Here is a 23,728-nt window from a genome sequence, read left to right on the forward strand (position 1 = left end):
TGATATTACTGGATGGAAAGACCCACTACTACTTGTAATATTAAAAGCAGCTGTGGCATCAGGCAAATGCAATTCCATCACATTTTATGCACTTTTCCCCATTCTCTCATGCTTCTCATTAGATTTCAGCATCTCAGTAATCTTCCTCCAGTTTCCTAAATAGACTAACAGTATCTTCTTCAGCATCCATATTCCTCTCACACAGTTTCTATTAGTACCAAAATCAATGACAGAAACCAGACAAGATGAAACTAATGAAACTAATGCAATAAAAAAAGACACACTGTCTCTCTTTCTCTCTCTCTCTCTCTCTCTCTCTCTCTCACACACACACACACACACACACACATACATACAAATATACGTTTTAAAAACATTTTGCTGTAATTTAGGAATAATTTAATTAAATATAAAATGTTTTGTAAATTTGTTCAGACACAGTATCTATCCTCTCTTTTTGCAGGTGTTTTTCTTTGGCAACTTTTGCTTTTGGGATCCATCTCTTGGTTTCTCATGTCCCTTCTCATTCTCTTGAAAGCAAACATTTCTTTTGCTTTAATTCAAATTTCTTTGGCCAGGTGCAATTTTTGTGTAAATTGTTCATATCATGTCCTGGTAGGTGCAGTAGAAACATTGCAGATCTATACAGTGTGTTCCTTACTATCATTACAATAAATCTGCCGTCTAAAAATTGCAAGTGTTTTTGCATTTTGTAGACACGGTCATCACACAAAACAACACACAAGCTTACTGCAATGATAACCAAATCACATTTTCTGCATTTGTTTAAATGCCCACGTGCAAACAACTGCACTTTTACTCTGCCAAGGCTAAAGTGGCATATCAAAAATTGTTGGTGTGTTTTGTAGCAAACACAATCATTTATCGATTTCATTAGATATGTCGGACTGATTAAATTACAAATACTGTTAATAGCTATTCACCTAAATCTGATCACTACTGTCCTTGCAAAGGTTGTGGCTTCCATTTTTGTACATAACTGATTTTATAGAGATACTAAACCTAAATCAAAATGGATTACACAATAAAAAAAATGCACATTATATTTTGTTTTGCGTAAATGCTTTATTTAGCCAACATTTATTTATCCAAGAACATCATACATTTGTATGGCAATGGTAGAGGACATTGAAAGAAACAAACATTTCTGGTTAATCTCTACACACATTTTCACCCCAAATTGAAGACACAATCGTTCAATAAATCATCACCCTTACCAGTGATATATTTAAAGTTAATGTGAAAATGACTTAAAATCTTTAACAATTAACAACATGTCAACCATTACACAATTTTGACTTTAGCATGTGTGAGTGAAAAAGATTGTGTTCCTAAGACCAGGGATCGTGGTGGGTTTGTGTACCTGGGCCGACTTTCTGTGTGGAGTTTACATGTTCTCATTGTGCATGTTAGGTTAATTGGTGACTCTGAATTGTCCATATCTGTGAATGGTTGTCTGGCTGTGTGTGTCTTTCTGTGTTGACCCTGAGAGAGACTGGCAGCCTGTCCAGAGTGTGCACTGCCTCTGGCTGTATGACAGCTGGGCTAGGCTCCAGCCCCTCGGTGACCCTAAACAGGATAAAAGTTACAGATAATGGATGGATGGAATTTCGACAACCCTTTTATAATATATATATGCAAATTATCAACATTTGAGCAGTAAAATTCTCTTAACCTTTCACTTTTATTGTTCCAAATGTAATAACAGGTTATTTAAAAATTAGACCTTTGCTGGCTAATGAGAACTTTCAAAGTCAAGCATTGACTACGTTAATGCTTAAGTCACTAAAAGCTGCACACGAAAACATTTATCAGATCAATTGCATTTCAGTGTTGAATGGAATGGAAATTAATCATTTGGAATTTTAGTCTTAGCAGGAATGTCTGACATAGAAGAAAGAAAACACAAAGCTAACAACTGGAAAAAAAATGTTAACCAACGTAAATAGGACAAAAAGTCTGAAATATTCTCTTCAAACATAATGTAACAATATAAAGGGTTTTCTATACAAGGTAGTAAAATAAAACTTTAAGTTAAAAGGTACAGATACATGATGAGACATATTTTCAAGTTTTGTGCACTTTTTCTGTAATGCCCTCATAATAAAAGTATCCTTTGAGGTAGACCAGTTTCCTTCTCAGGGCGATCTAACTCTTTGGAGGAAAGGTATGCTACATTACATGTAACTTTAGGGTTCCCCCTGTTTGACATGAAGATGGAGTCACAGTGTGTGCTCTGTACGCTCTTCATATCAGTGTGGTGGCAGCATTTACCCTTTACTCAATGAATCCTATTTGGCAGGCAAATTAGCCTCAGCACTGACTAGGCAGATTCTCGAGCTGCTTCCATAAAGCCAGCATCTCCTTGGGACCACGTCTGTGAACAAGAAGAACAGATTTGTACGCACAGGGTTTGCCCCTGTCTACCTCTGGGAGATCAAATGTCAAAAACCCTGTGTGATGGCTCGGAGAGAGGCCAAGTCTGTTCAGGCACATTCCCAGATACACGTCGTCTATTGGAAAAAGGCGCACCTTTTCAGACATCTTTAACAGTCGCAACAGAAGTGAGCCTGAGTACACCACCCCTCCTCCACCGGCATACGGTGGATACACTCCTTTGTAGAAACGTTCTGGTATGTAGTATTTAGTGGATGGTTCACGGTTTGGCATTGCATTATTGATTACATCGCCCACAAACAAATTCAGCTCAGTTTCATTTGTATAGGCCCTCCACAGGATGTGCTCCTCCCACTGCTTGTGAAGGTAATCCAGAAGGGCATCTGTCCGAACAAAGACATCATCGTCTCCCTTAAAGACAAAGATGGCAGTGGGGCAGTATTTCTGGAACCAATTCCAGAACAGCAGGTCCTTAAGTGTCAGGTTAAAGAAAGAGTCTCTGAAATCCCAGAGCAGGATATCGCCGTATTTCTGATTCTCAAGATCCAGGAGGTTTTTCAGGTCCGGATGAGGACCTGTACTTGAATCCTGTCTCCCAAGTAGAAACACTGTCTTCACTAATCCACCTTTCTTATTTGCCTCCCCCTTTACCAGACCACTGCGTCCCCAGGTCTCTCGGATGGCCTGTCTGTTTTCAAAGTTCCCCACTTGAGACTTGATGGCCATGAGAAGCATGGGGGTTTCCAGATCAAAGCTACTGTTGTTCCTCCTACACATACCAGGCTGATTGATAAGGAGGGGATACTCCCTGCAGTGCATTGACCTGATAAAAGCCCTTATTTGTTCTGGCAGGCTGTTTAAATCATGTATTCGAGGGACTGAACACTTGTGTGACATGCAGTCAGAGAGGCATTCATCCTCAATTTCTGATAAAATCTTAGCTTTTGGCTTCCTCATTACTCCAGTTGTGTTTCTACGTAATAATGGATTGTACTGACGGTCCCAAGCATGCTGCAACTGGTTCCACAGTGCACTGTCCTCCAGACGAAGGTTCCAAAAGGGGCCAAGTGGGTGAGAGGCCAAAGTAGAAGAGTTAGCAGAAATTCCTGGGGCAATATAGTGGAAGGTTACTTTTGGAGGACTGTAGGAGATGGTGACAAAAATGGACACTGTGATATAAATAAGAAGGTGGCCGGTCATCATGCAAGGCAGCAGGCACAAGCAGAGCAGTCTCCCATTGCATTTGCAAAATTTGCCCATTGCCTGTAGTGTAGAAATCAGAGACACACCTGCACACACACAGAAAATCAGATCAGATTTATGTTTGTGCACACAAGAAACTTAACTCTGATTTCTAGTGGTTTCTCAAGATACTAACCCACCGTAACAATAAGAATTTGTCAGAAACTTACACATGGATATAGTCATTAGCAAGCATCCACAAAGCAGGACAAAGAAATTGGCAAAGAACACAAACATATGACTAAATGACAGGCACGTAGGTAAGAGTAGGAATGGTTAGGTAAACTATAAATTGTAGTTAACCAACTACAATTTGTATATATATATATTACATACATATACATATATACATATATGTATATATTTTTTGCATGGTATTGGCCTGCCTAAGAGATTTGTATAGCAAACATTGCACTGAATCCTCAGGAGTTTTTTTTCTGTCTCCTTGGTGAAGGTCCAGTGAGGGTTATTAACTGTTCTTGTCTGCACACCTTAGCATCATCTTGTGCCTACTTGCCGCTAAGCACACAGCCCCTGTAGACAGTGTGGAACATGTAATATGCAATGAAGTGGATCCATTGCCTCGTTCCTTACCTCTTAAAAATTGTGTAAACACTATTTTGCCCTTGGTTGCAAGTGAATTTTTGATCAGCGCTTTTCAACTCATATAACTATTTTTCTATTGTTTTGGACAGTAGCTCTCTGAATGTTTGACTTTACCTAATTCCACTGGATGCAAAGCAAGGAATTACACTTGGATAACATAAGTTTTGAAATAGGCTTTTTGTGTATAAAATTTTAACGTTTTCTTTCCCCTGCCAAATCTTATAATTTGATCAATGACTAAAAGGCAAAGCATACAATTACTTACAAGTGAGTGAACTTCTTTCGTCTGGGTACACGACTGAGACGGAAGACACATTGACGTGTGGTGTCCACCGATGGTTTCCGTTTTTTCATCCAGCTTAGTTATAGACTGGCAATAACATGATAGGTCTATAGCATATCATTTATGTCCTTACAGATGAATGATACCGAGAAGCATCCCTAAATCCACACCTGGCGTCCTCATATCGCAGCTAAACTCCGCCGCCGCTGAGCAACAGGTCCCAGGTGAGGCAGGCTGCGCACAGAGCATGCGTCTCTTTGGCTCCTTAATACTATGTGATCGGGCGCAGAATGATAAGGAAACTATTCAGGATTGACGGAGGCCACTACCTCCTGTTGACACGGACTGAGTTTGGCACTGGTTGTAGCCATCAGGCAATAATTCATCTAGTGAGACAGAGAGAGAAAACGAGATTTGCATGCAGGTGTTAAAGGTCTGCGTATTTGCATGATGTGGTCTATAAAATCCAAACAAGGTTCAGATTATTCATAAACGAGGCACTCGCTTATGATTAGAAAATATGAAAAATGGCAAATACTTCAACTAGTAGACTACTGTTCTGCACCATAATAAAAGAAAGAATTAGTCAGAAGGAAATAATGACGCAAACCGTACAAAATTAAGCATGGGCTATAGCCAATAGCTTAACGAATTAGGTTACACTCTAGGATATAAATGAATGAACCTTGGATAAATAAGTTTGTGGTGATTTGCTGTTTGTCAACAATATTTCGTTTTATATTTCAATGTTAAATGCTCTTACTTTTATGCAAAATGTCTCCAGCCAGTCATAAGGAATATTAAATTAAACAAAGCCAGTTTTGAGAAGGAAACCGCTGTTTAGACGAGTCCGTTTAATCTTTCTATATGGTTGTATTTATTTTTAGTCTATACAATTCAGGTTTGTTATTATTTGATGTCAGTGACTACCCATTGTATTATGCTAAAAAAAGGGGACAATGAAGTTACCACAATGATAAACATCACTGACATACCTTCATAGGTAGAAATACCTGACCGACACAATTGGAGGCCAATAGAATATACGCCTGATGGAAGCTTATCGGCTAAAACCAGAGATTCAGCCAATAGGAAGAGAGAGGAGGCGGGACGTCATGGCGTCGGGTTGCCGTTTATATTTTTGAAGCGATACATGTTTGGTTGAGTTTTGAATGAGGGGCCATCATCCCGGCAGCTCGGAGGTGGAAAATACACTTTAAAGTCTTCGTTGATGCATTTAAAATGAATAAGCAGGCTTTTTCTAACAGGTACATGAGTGACTGTTCAACGCCGTTTCATCTAGGGGTTTGGTAAGTGCGGTTTTAACAATGAAACTGATTTGATTCGTAAGAGACAAAACATGCAACGGACCTGTTTATTTGTCTGTGACACAAAGTAGCAAGCTTGCTAGCGGATTTTTTTCGTAGCATACTCTTCTTTTGGTGGCGAGAGGGGGAGGAGGGGGAGAGGGGGACTGTCAGTCATTTCGAGACAAAAGAAAACCAGAATATTTTCACTGTAACAGTTATCTGAAGATCCCAGCAAATGCCATCCAGTTGAAAACCGAAGTCGCTTTGTTAAAGTCTACATCCACTGGCTGTTTAGTCTAACCCGCCGATAGTAGCGTTAGCTTATTCCCTTAAACCGTGTGTTTGTTAGCTTGTGTGTATGGTTTCGGGGAAGAAGTAACCCAAACACTGACTTTCTCACCCAAAAGACAAGTCGTTAGAGACATAATAAGCTTGCATAGTTTGCCTACAAGGCCCCGATAGCAGTGGTCAGCATTTCGAGTAGACATATACAATGTGGCCATATGAGCACGTTTTGTGCTTTTTGTTCCTTACATTCTAAGTTTCTGTTCACTTTGAAATGATGCTTCATATGACAAGATTTCGTTCCTGGTGCCCTTCACGAACAAATGTTTAACTAGTTCATAAAAACCTCTAACCTGCCGATAGTAGCGTTCTTTTTGTATCTACGTCTAACAATAGAAATAACCCAAATTAATCATTTAAATTATGGTTTATGTTGCTTAATATTCACTCCAGTTACCCCAATCAAGGCAGTGACCAGCGTACAGTATCTTACTTGCTCATACTTGTATCCATTCTGTGTCACGTTTGTATTAAAGCTTTGCCTTTAAAGCTATTTATTACGTGTATTATTTGTATTATGGATACTATGCTTGGCATGTTTAGACTGTATCAAGTAATTACAGGTACTGCAATAGTCTGACAGTAGTTCAACAATAATTCTGAAATCTATTCATACTTTGCAGTCCAACGGTTAAGCCTGTGAAATGAATTCTTAGAAGTAGCTTGGACTTTCAGTGTAACATGTTAAGGACAGCTATCCCTTCCTCCATGGCTGAAGCTGAGTTGAGAAATCTGCATCACTCAGGTGCTTTATCTGTATTTATTTAATTATCACTGATCAGTAATCTGCCACACTAATATACCCACAGCAACAGCATTTTTGTTTTGAGAGGACTGGTTCCCAGGAAATAGATAAGTTTTCAAATTTGATTGAATAATTCAGTTAGAGTATACTCTAGGTCCCTTCTGAATTAGCTCTGTCTGAGTATGTGTCTTCCCTCATTACACTGGAAAAAGGATCTTGGCATTAATATGAGAGCTATACTACAGCATAAGGTTACATGTGCAAGTCTGACCTCAAGTCAGCACCCAGAACTAATTGTTTACAGTGAGTTTTGGCCACTGAGAAACATTGTATTCCTCATCTGCCAAAACGTATTAAAGAGTCTGTCACACGTCTTACATTTGTAATTTATGTTAATGGGGCTTCATAAGTCAAGGCTTTAAGACCGTGCCCCATTTCAGGACCTCAGTTTGACACTGCTCAGCTGTTCTATAAGAGGGTGAACAATTGTTTCAATAATAGGACAGTTCTGCTCAGGATTAACCTAGTTTTGGGTTAGTATAGATATTGACATAGATTTACCATGTCAAGAATAAGTTCCTCTTAAGGCCTAAATAAATAATAAAAAGAAATTCTACATTTTTGCAACTTCATCCATTGGAGTCTCCAAATTTACAAGTTCAATTTTTAGAAATGTTTGGACAGTGTGTAAAATGTAATATAAAGAGATATAGAGACAACATATTAAATGTTGAAACTCAGATATTTGATTGTGGTTTTTTTTTGTTTTGTTTTTTTTTGTTTTGTTTTTTGCCAAATCATATGCTTATTTTGAATTTAATCCCAGCAACTTCTCTCAAAAAAAGTTTGCACAGTGGCAACAAAAGTCTTAAGTTGTGTAATGTAAAAATTGGCTGGTGGAACATCTCACAAATAATGAGTTTAATTGGTAACAGGTCGGTATCGTGATTTGAAATAAAGAGCATTCCAGGGAATCTGAATCTTTCACAAGTATAAATGGGGAGATGTTCATCTCTCTGTGAGAGATTGTGGGCTAAATGCCTTAAGAATAACATTTCCCAATGTAAAATTTTAGGGATTTTGTCATCTACAGTACATAATATCCTCATGAGAGTCAGAGAATCTGGAAAGCTCTAATTGACTGTCTTTGGGCTTTCATCTGGCAGTACAATTCAAGTGTAAATCATTGCACAGGATCAGGTACACCACCAGTGAGCTGAGTTTGCAAGTTAAACTTACAAATGCATACAAATGCAAACTCTACCATGGAAAAAAAAGCCTGACTAACAAAAAAAGAACAAGGCCCAAAACATGGTTGCACTCTGAGCTTGAGCTAATTTAAAATGGGCTTGGGATGGGAATGGGATAATGTGGAAAACTGTCATGTGGTCTTGCAAGTGAAAATTTGAATTTTTTTTTTTTTTTCTTGGAAACCATGTCCTACATGCTAAAGAGGAGAAAAAGAATCTAACTTCTTATCAAGGCATACTTTAAAAGCTCTTAATGCTGCTAGGGTGCATTAGTGCAGAGGCTTGGGTAACCTGCACATCTGTGAAGGCACTATTAATGCTCTATGATACAGTATATACTAGTTCTGGTGCGACACTGCAGCAAGACAATGTATTTTTTAGGGTAGACCTTGCTTATTTCATTAAGACAATGCCAAACATCAATATGCATATAATACAATAGTATGGCTCCGTAGTGTAGAGTCTGTGTGCCTGTAGTCCAGACCTATCGATCTATATTAAGTTAGAATAGCAGAAAGTTTAGCTTTTAAAATTAAATCATTTGGCCTCAACAGTTCCCAAACGGTTTGAATGTTGTTTCAAGAATATTGTTGGAAAATACAATACGTCCCTGTCCCAACGTTTTTAAGATATGTTGCTGGCATTGTATTGAAGGTAAGCCTATATTTTTCCCAGAGGAATAAAGAAATATCATTTTTAAATTTCACATAGCGTGCAAACTTGCAAATTTCTAAAAAATTGGGGTTTGTACAAGCTAAAAATCCGGTCAAATGAAAATTATGTAAGCAAGTCTTACCCATAATCAGTAATGAGACTATTATATCACACACCTTTTTAAAATCTCAGTTTTAATGTACCTACATTAGTTGATTAGTAATAATTGCAAGATAGAGAACTAGAGTAAATTTATAAGAATTAATATTTTAAATAAACTGAATTGGCTGTATAGACCCATGACTGGCAAACTGGCTAATAGTAAATATAGTACTCTACAGTACATCATGTGAGAGTTTGCACTATATTGATACTCAAAAGTATGAGTGGGGAAAAAATGTTCATGAAATTATTTGTGTGGGCTTAATTAGTGTCATCATTTCAGAAGAAAATGTTATGCACAGAGTTGTTTATCACACTTTAAGTCTTCCTAACAAACTCTTCCTTTTAACAATTGTTAATGTGTTTTTTTTTCTTTCTCTCCCTTGGTGCTTAGATTTTGGTGGATGTCCTCTTCTCCTCTTACAGTGTTTTGTACTACTCCATCTGATGCTTACCAAGACTCCCCAAGTTCTGTGCCTTGGTTCTGATTAGACATTACTCAAAAGTACAACAACGGTGTGTCCTCCTTCCCTGTACCTATTTTCTCATTACCCCACATTAGGGAGGTCGTCTAGCACACTTTACTACACACAAACACACACAAGCCACCATGTCCTCCATACTTCCCTTCACTCCCCCAGTAGTCAAACGCCTCCTTGGATGGAAGAAAACTCCAACAGGTAGTGGAGGAGCAGGGGGAGGAATAGGAGGAGTTGGGGAGCAGAATGGTGGAGGACAGGAGGAGAAGTGGTGTGAAAAAGCTGTGAAAAGTCTGGTGAAGAAACTGAAGAAGACTGGACAGCTGGATGAACTGGAGAAAGCCATCAGCACACAGAACAGCAACACAAAATGTGTCACTATACCCAGGTGAGATGGACACATGTACACATACAATCTGTATTCCTTGTTCCTTTGGCTCTGTTCTGTACATATTTACACACACACACACCACAGACATGGCCATTGTCAAAGTGAATAGTAACAATTATATATGTCAAATATTTTGTAAAGCACAGACTGTCTCACCCACTCATACACATGATCTAGAAATGGCACACACAGCCTTATGATATTTGAGAACCTTGGACCAGCAAATGTGTCACATTTTTGCTTGATAAATGTTTTGACTGAATAATTATCAGAACTGAACTTTGAGTTCTAAATTGTAAAGCTTGACACTATTGTTAATTTATAAGCGCTAACATAATTTGAGTTGTGCTCAATTCCACATATCTACAGTCTGTATGCCCTGGTGTACCACAATACCAACACAGTGAGTTGTGTCAACACAGATTAAAGTAAAAAGGAGGGTGACAGGCGCCCACAGGCTTGCAGAAAGAAATGTCTCTGTTGAGCAACAATGGGTCCACTTCCCTATTGAGATGTGCCATAGGTTAGTAAGACAGCAGAAGTGAAACCTAACTAGAGGAAACAAATCTTTAAAATACGATGCAAACCATACTTCTTTTGTGTTGACTATATGCACAATGTGTAGGCATTCACAGTGGGTAGGGGTGGTGTTGTGTGATCTATTCTGATCAATAAGATTCAGACTGGGGGTTAATAAAATAAGATAAAATAACCAGTGCTGCTCCAAATCATCATTATCTGTGATCTTCTGTAAACGAGGTTTGTTACAATACTATGTAACTTCTTGTACTGCTTAGGAAAATGCAAAATGGAAATTGTGCCAAATGTTGTTGTGTCTAACTGATGGCATGCATTTGTGTAATTCCTGACAACAGAATGGATGACTAATTAAATAAGTGTTTGGACGGGTACTCAACATTGGCCACTTCACTAAATGAAAGTACTTGCTGTCCAAGTCCGTTCTGAAAAAATGCTAGTGGTGCACCTCTTGGAAATAAAATCTACAAAGAGTCTGGAAAGCTTGCATTTGTTAGGCAGATTTATGGCTGATGGCCAAGAACAGTTTAGCATGGCATTATATGTTTGACCTGCGCTTTGCCGCTGCATCACACAGACAGAGGTGTGTGTGTGTGTGTGTGTGTGTGTGTGTGTGTGTGTGTGTGTGTGTGTGTGTGTGTGTGTGTGTGTGTGTGTGTGTGTGTGTGTGTGTGTGTGTGTGTGTGTGTGTGTGTGTGTGTGTGTGTGTGTGTGTGTGTGTGTGTGTGTGTGTGTGTGTGTGTGTGTGTGTGTGTGTGTGTGTGTGTGTGTGTGTGTGTGTGTGTGTGTGTGTGTGTGTCTGTGTGTGTGTTAAAGGTTGAAGGAATTGTAGATTACTACTAAAAACCAAAGTCTGAAACCTGACACACTGCATACAGTAGCCGTGTTCGATGACAAGAAGTAATTTATTGTGAGATGTGCCTTCTTGTCACCTCAGAGTATTTGCAAAGGCTCTTGAGAAGGAGCTAAGTAACAGTGAAAAAAACAACAGCTTTCAGTCATCATATCAGAAAATACTCTCTGAAGACACAATTAATAGCAAAAGATATTTTTATTTATTTTTCCTTTTATGTATGAAAAGCTGAGTGTGTGAAAGAAACTTTGTGTACCCAACCATGCTAAAACTGTCTCAGTATAGATTTCTGCTGTGTTTCATGATTAGGTACACAAGCCAAGTCACCAGACCAGGTGAAACCTTATCAGAAAATGTGGTAAAGTCACAGGAGCCCCATGTGTAGCATGTGATTGATGTCAATCACTTCACTTAGAATAAGCTGGAAGGGATGATAACTAAGCAGCCTTGTGAAGATTTTATGAGCTTCCCTTCTCAAATTTTCTATGTGATCTACCATCTTTGAAATTTTATCTTTTAGTTTTTTTTAATGATAAAGTGTCAATAATTTAATTAATCCCTGCATAGAAATAATAATTTCTTAAGGCCTCACTCACAAATCAGCTCTCCTGGAGTGTTTTTCAAAGGATGCTTTCCCTGATCACCAGATCACCATAGTAAAAAAACATAGTAATCTTTATCATATCTTTATTATATAATCTTTATTATAATGTTAGATGCATCTGTACAGGCTTGCATTTTCTTTTTACACAGGCTTTGTTAAACAGGTGAGAAGCTGCTGAGACCACAAGAAGCATCTACATGGCAGGTGCAGGTTTAGCAGAGGTGGTGTTAGTGTACTGCATGTGCTTTGCTTAACTGTTGAAAGCTTGATCTTCTACCCAATTCCTGTTAGGTTTTTAATTTCTCAGCAGCGCACTCTGTATAGATTGCTGGCTGAGGTCAGACACATCTAATCACATTGCAATCTTAATGCATCCTGTGTACACCTTGCACTGACATGATGTATTATGCGTATTAGTGTTAAAGTTATGGGCCATAGAGAGCAAGAGGGGAGAGGTAAAACGCATAAGTCCTGAAGTAGAACCATGTGAGACTAAAGTGTCAGATGCCAGGCCACTCTCTGTTTCTTTGCTTCGAGGAATGTAGGCTAGGTGGCCTCTGGTAGTACTGTTAAGGTGATTGTGGTTTCATGTTAGACATTCTGCTGTTTTCCTTTTAGTTTATAAGTATAATTTTTACAGGTATTTCAAGATTTGGACTATACAACATGCATTCTTAAACTCTAAAATCTCACTTGTGCTTGGATACACAGAAACTGTAATTCAAAAATCACAAAGTGCTTTCCAAATTTTCTTGCTGTACCTTGATTATATCACTATACAATTCTCATTAATAGAGACAGGTAGCATGTCTTGTGTTTGGCAGTTGCCAACAACAGAACTTTGTTTTGAATAGTATGCAGTAAGCAACTGTAACATTTGAGTTGTCTTCCTTCATTTTTTAGATTTACAGAAAAAAATATATTTATCAGGGGCAACCCCAGCAAGACGTTAAGGTCCGGATATAACATTTGATAGCTCCTGTCTTTTGGCAGATTACAGTCCAGTCATTTTGATGCATAGCTCACTTCCTTTGAACACAGAAGTAACGTTGAGTCCAAGCTAAATTCCTCTGGCTCTTGTAGTTCTCAGTTGGTGTAGGTTGTCAGAAGGGTGTCTGGGGGACTGTCAGGAGATAGCAGGTGTAGTGCTTTGTAGATTTCTGTCTCGAGTTGTGGTAGAAAATGTGACGGAGGAAGAGTGGAACAGCTCAACTCTGTCTAGAGATGCCAGCCGTGGGTAGCTGGATAACGTCAGAGAAAGATAAAACTGTCATGTTTTTTAAAACGATATACATTGGCTCTGGGTTAAAATATCCTCGTGATGTTTTGCAAATAATATAGTTTAACTGATAAGTCTCATTCATAAGTTTTATTCAGATAGACTTAGAAAGAGAGCTTTTGATAGGCAGACACTTGGGTGATTGTATTGGTGACCTTTAACTGAGAAAGGAAGGAGGCAAGACATCAGCTTTGTCTGGAGATAGTACATTTGGAGCTTGTAGTTGTAGAACCCTGTCAGTAGTAGACCGATAAGTGTCGAGATAGTAGGTCTTGCAATCTGGCAATTACTTTGCTCTGATCAGACAGCTCCTCCTTCTCTCTCCTCTCATAATAATTTAAGAGCTTTATTGAAAAGGTTAGCAAATGTGGGGAGGTGTGCTTTATTTAGTCATACACTTGTATGCACATTTGTGTTGCACCTGTTGTTTCTGTTGTCATGTCTTGACTGGTTTTGTGTAGTCTGTTGAATTGCTTTGGTTCTTCATTCACATATCATTGTTGTGTAGATGCAGATATTTTTACTATGTAACTATTTTCTTGACATCACACTTCTAGTCGTGGTTAAGAAATGGTGCACAGAACTGTAATGCATGCATCATATGTATGTGGAGCTCAGATATTCTCTGGCATTTCTCTGTGATTGGCCTTTAAATCCAGAACCAATTGAAATTATTTGTATGTATTTAATATTCACATCTGTGAAATATTATTTCATCATCTAAATATGCTCACAGGGCACCCCAATTTAATCTCATGTAGCGCTCTGGGTCACCTGATTGCACCGCATCGCATCACATCACATCATCCACTTATGTGTTTTTTTTTCACCCTTCAATGAGGGACCAACTCTAAATAACTGTGATTCATCCTACTAATTTGAATGAAACATCTCACATTTACCATGTTTGCTTTTATTTTTATCCTTTTGCACTTGTCCCTGTGTTTCTGTGTGTGTGTGTGTGTGTGTGTGTGTGTATTTTGTGTGCATGTGTGTGTGTCTGTCTGTGTGTCTTTAGCAATTGCTCAGATCTATGGGGTCTAGGCTCAGGCCACACGATAGAGCAGTGGGACTCTGCAAGCATGTACGGATACCCTGACCACAGCAGGTGAATACACCCACATTTACACAAAAAGTACAAGTCAACAGTTCTTCTCTCTTCTCTGCTGCAAACTTTAAGCTGTGAAAACTATATCATTGCGGACACATCTTGCTTTAATGTTCCTCCATTTTCCTGTATTCTACATCATCAGATGCGGTCTTGTCTGCGCATTTCTCTTTTTAAGGTGCTCAAAAGGTCACTAATCGCCATTTTTATCAGTACCTTGTCACTGCAATGAGTGTAATACATAATATGATACAGGCAATAAGAAAATAGTTGATCAATATTAAACTTATTTAGGTACAAATAAATTAAACAATTTTTTTTATTTTACCTAATTTAACTACTTCTATTTTAAGTTCATATGATGAGTAATGTTCATTGCTTGTGCTAATCAGTATTGATTACTCGTTTGAATAAATGAATAAGGATTACTTTCATTGTGAGCCATATGGATAGCTTCCTGTCTATAATGATTAGTTGTTCTGTAACATAGGTTTGTCATTGATACTTGGATTTTATAAAGAAACTGAAAAGATTAATGTCGTGCATTTTTTACAATGTGCTAGTTGTACAAAGTTACTTTTATTAAAAAAGTTAAATGAGTTTCATCAAATGAGGTTAAGCGATAAATAGCATTCAGAATCCTACAGTCCACTTGGTGGCAACTTGCTGGTCGTTCTTGTTTATTCCTTTTTTTTGTTTGGACATCCACTACTTCACCATAAATTAAAGAAGGCACAAACACCTTTGGGATTTTATCACAGTCTATAGTCTCTGGTCAAGACTTAAGCACTGAGCTCTCATACTTCCTCTCTGTCAAACTTTTCAGGTCACTAGATGGGCGTCTTCAGGTGTCCCATCGAAAGGGCCTGCCCCACGTCATCTACTGCCGCCTGTGGAGGTGGCCTGATCTTCACAGCCACCATGAGCTAAGAGCCATCGACAGCTGTCAGTTCGCCTTTAACCTTAAGAAGGATGAAGTCTGTGTCAATCCCTACCATTATCAGAGAGTGGAGACACCTGGTAATGGTCCTTGAGAAGTGTGTGTATTAAGTGTGTGTTGTGTGAGTACAGTGGGCTGGGATCTTCAAGGTGCCCTCTAAATGTCCATAAGAACAGTTATTATGGCATCTAAAATTGTATAGAGTTTCATCATTGCAGTTTTGACAGTTTGTGCTGGGTCTAGATGCCGTACTGAGTGCATTATATTAAGAGGTGGTTCTAAAGTTTTGGCATTCTTGTTCATTTTTACATAGGGTCGTCTATTTAGGTTGACTCCACCACCTGCTGTGACCTGAATAATAAAAACAATTATCAACTTACTGATAGATTCGCTTTAAAAATTGAGAAATTTGAATCTTCTAACAGTATACTGTGTGCGTAATCATTAGGGCGGTGGGTATTTTGACCAAATCATCATTTTATTGTCCAGCTCCAAGCTGTATAAACTTGAATGCTTATTGGATTTAAGCATATCAGGTGATGAGTTATGAGGGGAGGGGAGGGGAGGGGAGGGGGTGCAGTGCAGTGCACCCTAAGAACATGAACACCTTATATCAAGGTTTGCATTATTACCTGGCAGTTTCATTTCCTCAAGCAAAAATGGACCAAAAAAGAGTTTTAATGGCAAATTAACAATCAAAGATTTGAGTAGAATCAAACGTGATGCTACCAGGAACCCATTATTTTCGAATGCTGTCATATTCCAGAAGTATAAGGTGTTCATTGTTCTGAGACATGGCCATTGTGAGTAAGGCTTAAAACCTGACCACCACTGAAGAAGGCAAGTTGAAATGTCAAGACGGGGGTGAGAAATATCTGAAGACAGATTTTTTTTGGTAAGGTTTTATGGGCTGATGAGAGTGACTCTTGACCGACCAGATGTATGGGTCAGTGGCTGTATCATTAACAGGCACAGAGGTCCAATTAGGTTCAGAAGCCAGCAGGGTGCAGTTGGGGTACTGGTATAAGCTGGTATTATTAAAGATGAGGTAGTCGGACCTTTTCTGGTTGAAGATGGAGTCAAAATCAGCTTAAGTCAAAAGACACTTTCTTAAAGCAGTGGCAAAGGACAAAATCTGCATCTTTCAAGAAGACCATAAAATTTATGCAGGATAATTTTTCTTTGTAAGCATTGTATACTGCGTGGCTAGCCAGTAAAAGCCTTGAAGATGAAAGTATAGTGACATTGCCCCCTTCTTCACCTGACCTAAACCCTATTGAGAACTTGTGGGCCCTTCCTAAATGGGAGCTATACAGTGAAGGAACACAGGACACGTCTCTAAATGGAGTCTGGGAGCCAATGGTTGCTGCTGCATGAAGAGCTGATAGTCAACAGCAAAAGAAACTGACAAACTAGATTAATGGAAGGCTTATGGCTGTTATTGAAAAGAAAGGTGGCTATAATGCTCACTGATTTATTTATATATTTTTTCATGTATTTTTTTTTTCAAAAGTTTTTTTTAAAAGTTTGAGTTATCCTCACTTTAACAGATGAAAATAAACAAGTGAGACGGGAAAAGTTTAGTTTAGTTGTATAATAATTCTGTACACTGATAGTGGCCCAATAATCTCCAAAGAAAGCCAAAACCCTACGTTTACTTTCTTAAAGACTCAGATTTGATGGTAACTAACATTTTGTCTTGACCGATAGCACTGTAGTTGTTTAATTATTTAAAATGTATTTAATCTTCAATAATACTTGCCTAAACACAGCTTAGAATTTATGGCCGCGCTGCTGTGTTGGATTAGATTGTACAGGTGTACCTAGTGATGTAGCTACGGAGTGTATTTCCTTTTGTGTTTTATTGTAAGTTAGAACTTGCTGAAATTATTTAAATAGGGATGTGATTAAACAGTTTCTACAGCCTTTACAGCAAATCAGATTTGTTTCTGTCACTGACATTGCCTTCTCGCCACTCTTACCAGTGCTTCCTCCAGTATTGGTGCCACGTCATACAGAGATTCTGACAGAACTTCCTCCTCTAGATGATTTTACCAACTCCATCCCTGAAAACACCAGCTTCCCTGGCATAGACCCTCCCAATAACTATATACCAGGTCTGTTGTCTGTTGTACTTGTGACCATACACAAAAACCTTCATATTGACTTAAAACATGCCTATACCTTAGTTCTGTCACATGTATAGACTTGCAGCATGTTTCAGCATGTGTTCTCATTTCATGTACAGAGACTCCTCCACCTGGCTACATCAGTGAAGATGGAGAAACTAGTGACCAACAGATGAATCAAAGTATGGAATCAGGTAGATTATTGAAGTTTTGTGCTTATGTGCATTTCACATTTTCACATCATACATTTTTTACAACATAATCACAAAGTCACTATTACTGTATGTTACTCGTGCTGACAAACATATATCATTGTACTTGTGGACACAGGCACAGCAAACCTTGACAGTAGCATTAAATAGCACCATTTACACAAACTATATCAACTGTAATACAATTCACCATAAGATTTTGTTCTCTCCCAGGCTCACCAGGAGAAATGTCACCAAGCACCCTATCACCTGTCAGTCATGGCCTGGGTATGCATGCATGTATTTTATTTATTTTACCCTGTTTCACAGTTTCTACAGAGGTTTGAGAAATGTTTAGACTTATTATATACAATGTAGTTCTTATTTCAATGAAAATGGATCAAAATCCTAAAATTCTCCTTAGAAATTAACTATTGGGAAAGTTAAGAAATATTGAAAGTAGAAAAATAGGTAAGGGTTTCAAGAGAGCAGTTTGTAAAATGTTTTCTGCTGGTTTGCTTTTCAGACCTACAGCCAGTCACCTACAGTGAACCAGCTTTCTGGTGTTCTATAGCCTACTATGAGCTAAACCAACGCGTTGGGGAGACGTTCCATGCCTCGCAGCCATCTTTGACTGTTGATGGCTTTACAGACCCCTCCAACTCCGAACGCTTCTGTCTAGGGCTCCTCAGCAACGTTAACAGGAACGCAACGGTTGAAATGACAAGGAGACATATAGGTACAAGCACACGCATAAACACAACATGTATTTGTAGTGATAAATATATTTTAAAAAATTTAAGCACAATTTTTCATAAGGTGTGAACACTTCAACATGTTAAGCTTATGACAATTTTCAACAACAGCTTTTAAAAATTAAATGCATATGGGGTTTTAATTCGTAGTTGTTTACACCCTACATGTGAATTTTTTTGTCTGTCTTGCTTTTTTTGTGCCTTACTCTTAATGCTTTTACCTGTTTCCCTGTAGGCCGCGGTGTGAGGTTGTATTACATCGGAGGGGAGGTTTTCGCAGAGTGCCTCAGTGACAGCGCCATTTTTGTCCAAAGTCCCAACTGCAACCAGCGATATGGATGGCACCCTGCCACAGTCTGCAAGATACCACCAGGTACAAATTCATAGTATGTTTTACTTTGATTTCTGAGCCAGATAAATTTGTTGTACTAATTTATCCGACTTTTTTTTTTTTTTTTTTTCTTGTTAATTTTTAAGTGGATGGAGCTCTTGTTGACACGTTTGTCTGGTAATTTGGAATAAGTACCACAAAAGAAAAGTAACTACGTGTTGCTACATAATAGCTCATCTTTGTGATGTAAATACTCGTCTGGTTCGTGAAGCGTGATTAATTTCACCTGATATTGATGGAATGAAGCTTGAGGAAGAGTACTAATGCCCTCCATAATGTGACAGTTTTTTTTCTGAGATTCTCACCCACACACAATGACTCATCCGTCCCCATGTAACATTGAACATTTGATTTCTGGCAAAATGAGCACTGTGAACAGTATCATTACTGAGGAGCACAATAGTACTGAGAGGAAACACGTGTGTCTTGTAGACAGTTAGGGGTCGGACTTGTCATCCTTGTAGAGAATAATCAACATGATACACCCACATTTCACAATTAAAACATTACCCAACATATGTAAAATCATTGAATGTAGGGTCTCTATCATTGTCTACCAAATAGGAGAAAAGTGTACCTAGAATTAAAAGAACTCTAATGGTAATTTTCAATTTTTGCATCATTTTTTTTCTTTCTTTTAGGTTGTAATCTAAAGATTTTTAACAACCAAGAGTTTGCTGCACTGCTGGCCCAGTCAGTCAATCAGGGGTTTGAGGCAGTCTACCAACTAACCAGAATGTGCACCATCAGGATGAGCTTCGTCAAGGGATGGGGAGCAGAGTACAGGTGTGTCATGCTTTTAAACACAGAAAAAATTTGAAAATATGTTACATAGGAATACAAAACTGAGAATTTTGTTTATGCACCCTTATGAGTCAGGCAATGCTTGGTGACAAAATGACTAAGTGTAGGCAGTGTGGTGGTGGGTACTGTTGGTTTTGGAGAGTTTTGTTTGTGGCAAAATGGGTGTGAAGGAGACAGTTCTAATTTCATTGTAACAGCAATTGTTTTGGGGCTTGACCAAGGTTTTCTCTCTTAATATGCCTTGCAGTAAATTAGAATCAATTTTACTTTAGTAGATTAAGTCTTTTATTTACTACATGTACATAGAAATACAGTTGTATGCTTTTGGCTGTGGGGGCATATTATCTAGCTGATCTTGTGTTAACCCAGGTAGGTCACAGCAATAACTGGACACTCTCCAAAGGCTGCTGAAGGCTTGTATAGACAAGGCTGTATGTACACTATTTACAGACTGATGCCATATGCTTTTGACTATTGGTCTGCATTTAAGAAACATTTATCAAAGTATAGAAACATCTCTAAGAAAATGGTGAAAACTACTTAAACCAAAATAACATGTATCTACTGTTTTACAGCAGTCAACTGTAAGAGATTGATACTTGAGATCCCAATCTAGCTAAATCCTTATCTTTCCTTTTTCATATTGTATTTTATCCCAACAGACGGCAGACTGTAACCAGCACCCCTTGTTGGATAGAACTTCACCTCAACGGCCCCCTCCAGTGGTTGGATAAGGTGCTGACCCAGATGGGCTCACCCTCAGTTCGCTGCTCCAGCATGTCCTAAACAGGGTGCTGCTCCTGCAGATGCAGATAACCGTGCAGTCTGAAACTGATGAACTACCATCATTTTTAAAACAAGACATAAAGAAAAAATATTAAACAAATACACAATGAACTTGGATGATTAGAGCTCCAACTTTAAACAATAGTGGGATATTAACAGTGATGTCACAGTGGACCTGATTACCTTTGACTCTATTGGATCAACTTCAGGCTGACATTCCAGTAATTATGGACCTAGTTATTAAAATGATCCTGCAATATCAAAATGACAAGAGAATGATGTCATAATGGATTGGTCTGCATTGATTTTCTTTAATAAGGACAACACAGCAGCTGTTTCTGGGATTCTAGTGACAGGAAAGTCTCTCCAACCTTGTCCACCCTGCCTCTTCCCCCACTACCTACTGTACCACAGCACAAGCTTTGATTCAGCCTCAAGATTTCTTTACAGAGTACAGAAGGTTGACCAACTGCCATTCCAGTTTTGAGTCCAGCCAAGGTCAACTTTGTGCCTGGATGTGAATTCCTTAACATTTCTTGGTTTTGATGACGAAACTTCCACTTAATCTTTAATGTCCATTTTTCCTGCTCCTCTCTCTGTCAACCCACTAGCCTTTATGATCTTTAGCTCTTAGGGGGTTGACCACTGGGAGAACAAGTTGATGTTTGTAATTAATATTACATAGCCTGTGATCACAGGTACACACAGACACACTCTGCAATTGACACATCACCCAACTAGCTATTTTAACAAAATAGTTTTGACTAACAACACTTTTTTTTTCTTTGTGCTAAAAATTGGCCCTATTTCACATGTGTGCAGCTGACCAGAACTTGGATCATGGGGCAAAGGGGTATGTCTTTTATTTTTCTGTGGAATAATTTTTTATTTATAAGTGTGGTCAGTGGCTAACTAGCACAGACAACTGGAATAATTGAGCTAAGATCTTCAGAGTAAGAGTGGGTGACATTTTCTCATACAGCTTAAATCTTTGAAAACTTTTACACAGTAATGTTATCGATAGGTAGCCATTTTTCTCTTGTAGATTTGCAGCCGTAAAATATGCATCTGTCTCAAGTTAACCATTTGTCCCCTGCATGTTCTTGCTCGCTCTTGCTTACATTCACCCCATTATATTTTTTACAATTATATCGTCTTGTATATGAAAGGGAGTCCTGTGTTGGATTTATCAGGCAATATCATGGCTTGTTATAACCCCAAAAGTCTAAAGCCTCAATGTCACCCTCTGCTGTTTAAAAGACAACCATTACTTAATGTTTCACAGACATAGTAGTCTCTTACTAATTTTAGTAACGTTTTATCAATAGGAAAAGTCCTTCAGTGTGGGACTTTAAAAATGGTTTCTATACTGTACTGGCACTGCCCCAAATTATGCACCATTTAGAAAGTTGTGTTTATAGTAAATTACGGCAAGATATGCTTTAAAATGTACAGATAGGAATGTTGAAAACCCCAAGTCAAGTGCAAAAAAAGCCTGTATTTTTAGAATATTCACTGTAAAAATGCTTGTTCTTATGTTGCCCTATTTGAATTACTCAAATTCTTGGGGGCATCCACTTGATTTTAATGATATTTGTTGCCCTGATATAAAAGCCAGCTGATGCCTACATTGGTATTATAGAGTCCAAATCCAAAAGTATTTAAGCTTTAAGTATCTGACAGGCAATTGTTACAATTATTTTCTTTACACATTCTTTTAGCTACATTTTTGTATTTCCATGTATTTTTATATATATAAATATATTTAAAACCTAAAGCTTTTTTTAAAAATTAGAAACCAGTATTTTATTTTAGAATTATGCCCTCCGTTTGAAGTGATTACAGCTTAATGGTGATTTGTGACGTATGTAGCATAGGATGTGACATTTTCATTGAATTTACCACTGAAAAGAGTGCTTCGGTTTAACTTGCATGCTTAACAAATGAGAGGCCAAGTTATCGTATTGATCATTCTCTTTTCTACTAAAGCTCATTTGACTGGCGAATTTTGAAACCTAGTTGCATTTTGAAAAGGTCGTATCTTGCTATAGAATTGTTACTACTATCTCAGCTCTTAAGGGTTTGACCCAAGTCTGAATGTATGTATTTACAGTATGTCCTGTAAACTGCAGATCAGTTGTCAAAAACCTAACTGCTGACAAAGTGGTGACCTATCATTCAAATATTAATTTTTTTATTGGCTTAATATTATATTTATATGTATCAGCTTCCTTTTTGAAGTCTAAAAAAGTAGATGACTATAAAAGAAAAGTCTTAACAAAGTAGGACAATGTAGTATTGTCCTCTTTTAGTATCACAACAACTGGCATTTCAGAAGCTTTGACTTTGGAGGGTGAAGTTGTTGAATTTGGTGCATGCTGAATGTTAACATACTTTATTCTAGTTGAGGACATTTGATTATAAGTTGATACCTTGTGTGTATCCCAACATTAAATACGAAGCAGAATGTTACTATGAGAAACTGTATTGTAAGTGGGATGTGTAAATATATGTAAATGAGACTAAGTGTCTACTTGTGTCACCATCTTGGCCAATACTGTCACATTCTAGATATCTTGTTTGACTTGGTCACCAAATGGGGTTAAAAAAAACTGACAAAGGTCTAAAAATGGTGCACAATGATGTTAGTGCATGTGAACAAATTCACGTTTGTGATATTAACTGCTCACTTTAACAACATGTTGAGGAGACTGTACATTTCAATCAATAGTTGTAGAATAATGAATGACTTCATCTCCTACAGGGTGTTACTCTTTACCAAAACCAAACTGAAAGATTGACACTTTGATGATTTATTATTATTATTTTTCCCCAAAAATGAAGGCCCTGCAGGACAATCTGTTTTATGTTGGTTTGACCCTGGCAAATTATAAACTATATGTCTTCAGAAAAATGATGCTGTAGTCAGTGAAACCAGCCAAATGCAATGATGTTTGTCTTTCTGTCTGTGCATCTAGCTATCAACCGCAGTTTTTGCTGGTCTTTTTTGTTTTTTTTGTTTTTTTTCTTCAGAGAAAAAGATGACTGACTTACACACTAAAATGAGAACGGTCTTTCCTTTTTAAGGTTGTTGCACCATTGCTAACCCGTATGTTCTATGCAGTGACAATACTCATAAACATTTCCCCATTAAGAAATAGTTTATTTTTTCATAGTTAGACATACTGTTTTATGCATATTACCAGGGTTCAGCAAAAGCCTTTGTATCTACTTTTTAAAAAAAAAATACTTTAAACGAGTGCCACTTAACATTATACCCAACCACCTTTTTTTTCACTTCTGAACAATCTGTGACTTGGAGATGACGGAGAACAGATGAGGTGTCATGTAGTCTACATCTACACATTGAGAGTCTACATTCCTATTTACAAATTACATATTGTATTTTTTTATTGTGATGACAATTGTGTATCTCGAAACATGCCTCTTTCTGATGTTTTCTTTT

General features: G+C 38.0%; 2 protein-coding genes across 5 annotated transcripts; one reads left to right on the top strand and one right to left on the bottom strand.

The window, feature by feature from the left end:
* Positions 1–1,110: 1,110 nt before the first annotated feature.
* si:dkey-175m17.6 (N-acetyllactosaminide beta-1,3-N-acetylglucosaminyltransferase 2) lies at positions 1,111–4,958 on the bottom strand. Its single transcript, XM_067485195.1, has 2 exons — positions 4,532–4,958; positions 1,111–3,707 (listed from the first exon to the last, which is right to left on the bottom strand). Exon 2 carries the CDS (start codon positions 3,676–3,678, stop codon positions 2,335–2,337), a length of 1,344 nt encoding a protein of 447 aa, XP_067341296.1. The 5' UTR covers positions 3,679–3,707; positions 4,532–4,958; the 3' UTR covers positions 1,111–2,334.
* A 720-nt stretch (positions 4,959–5,678) lies between these two features.
* smad2 (SMAD family member 2) lies at positions 5,679–23,392 on the top strand. 4 transcript variants are annotated; one of them, XM_067484389.1, is made up of 11 exons: positions 5,679–5,859; positions 9,410–9,882; positions 14,177–14,266; positions 15,093–15,286; positions 17,192–17,323; positions 17,455–17,517; positions 17,761–17,814; positions 18,053–18,265; positions 18,517–18,654; positions 19,314–19,458; positions 20,139–23,392. In XM_067484389.1, exons 2-11 carry the CDS (start codon positions 9,626–9,628, stop codon positions 20,260–20,262), a joined length of 1,410 nt encoding a protein of 469 aa, XP_067340490.1. In that variant the 5' UTR covers positions 5,679–5,859; positions 9,410–9,625; the 3' UTR covers positions 20,263–23,392. The 4 variants fall into 4 exon arrangements, with proteins under 4 accessions (XP_067340490.1, XP_067340488.1, XP_067340491.1 ...); XM_067484387.1 differs by having other exon boundaries at positions 5,680–5,859; positions 17,455–17,529; XM_067484388.1 differs by having other exon boundaries at positions 5,688–5,817; positions 17,455–17,529.
* The last annotated feature ends 336 nt before the right edge of the window (positions 23,393–23,728 follow it).

This window comes from Channa argus, chromosome 18, assembly GCF_033026475.1.
Source record: "Channa argus isolate prfri chromosome 18, Channa argus male v1.0, whole genome shotgun sequence".
NCBI classification, from domain to species: domain Eukaryota; kingdom Metazoa; phylum Chordata; class Actinopteri; order Anabantiformes; family Channidae; genus Channa; species Channa argus.

What these genes read in the sequence shown, in the direction of transcription:
- si:dkey-175m17.6 (XM_067485195.1), bottom strand. Translation starts at nt 3,678, where the DNA reads ATGGGCAAATTTTGCAAATGCAATGGGAGACTGCTCTGCTTGTGCCTG.
- smad2 (XM_067484387.1), top strand. Translation starts at nt 9,626, where the DNA reads ATGTCCTCCATACTTCCCTTCACTCCCCCAGTAGTCAAACGCCTCCTT. An exon ending in GAATCAAAGTATGGAATCAG is followed by an intron (nt 17,530 to 17,760) that starts GTAGATTATTGA and finishes GTTCTCTCCCAG; the next exon opens with GCTCACCAGGAGAAATGTCA. An exon ending in GGATGGGGAGCAGAGTACAG is followed by an intron (nt 19,459 to 20,138) that starts GTGTGTCATGCT and finishes TTATCCCAACAG; the next exon opens with ACGGCAGACTGTAACCAGCA.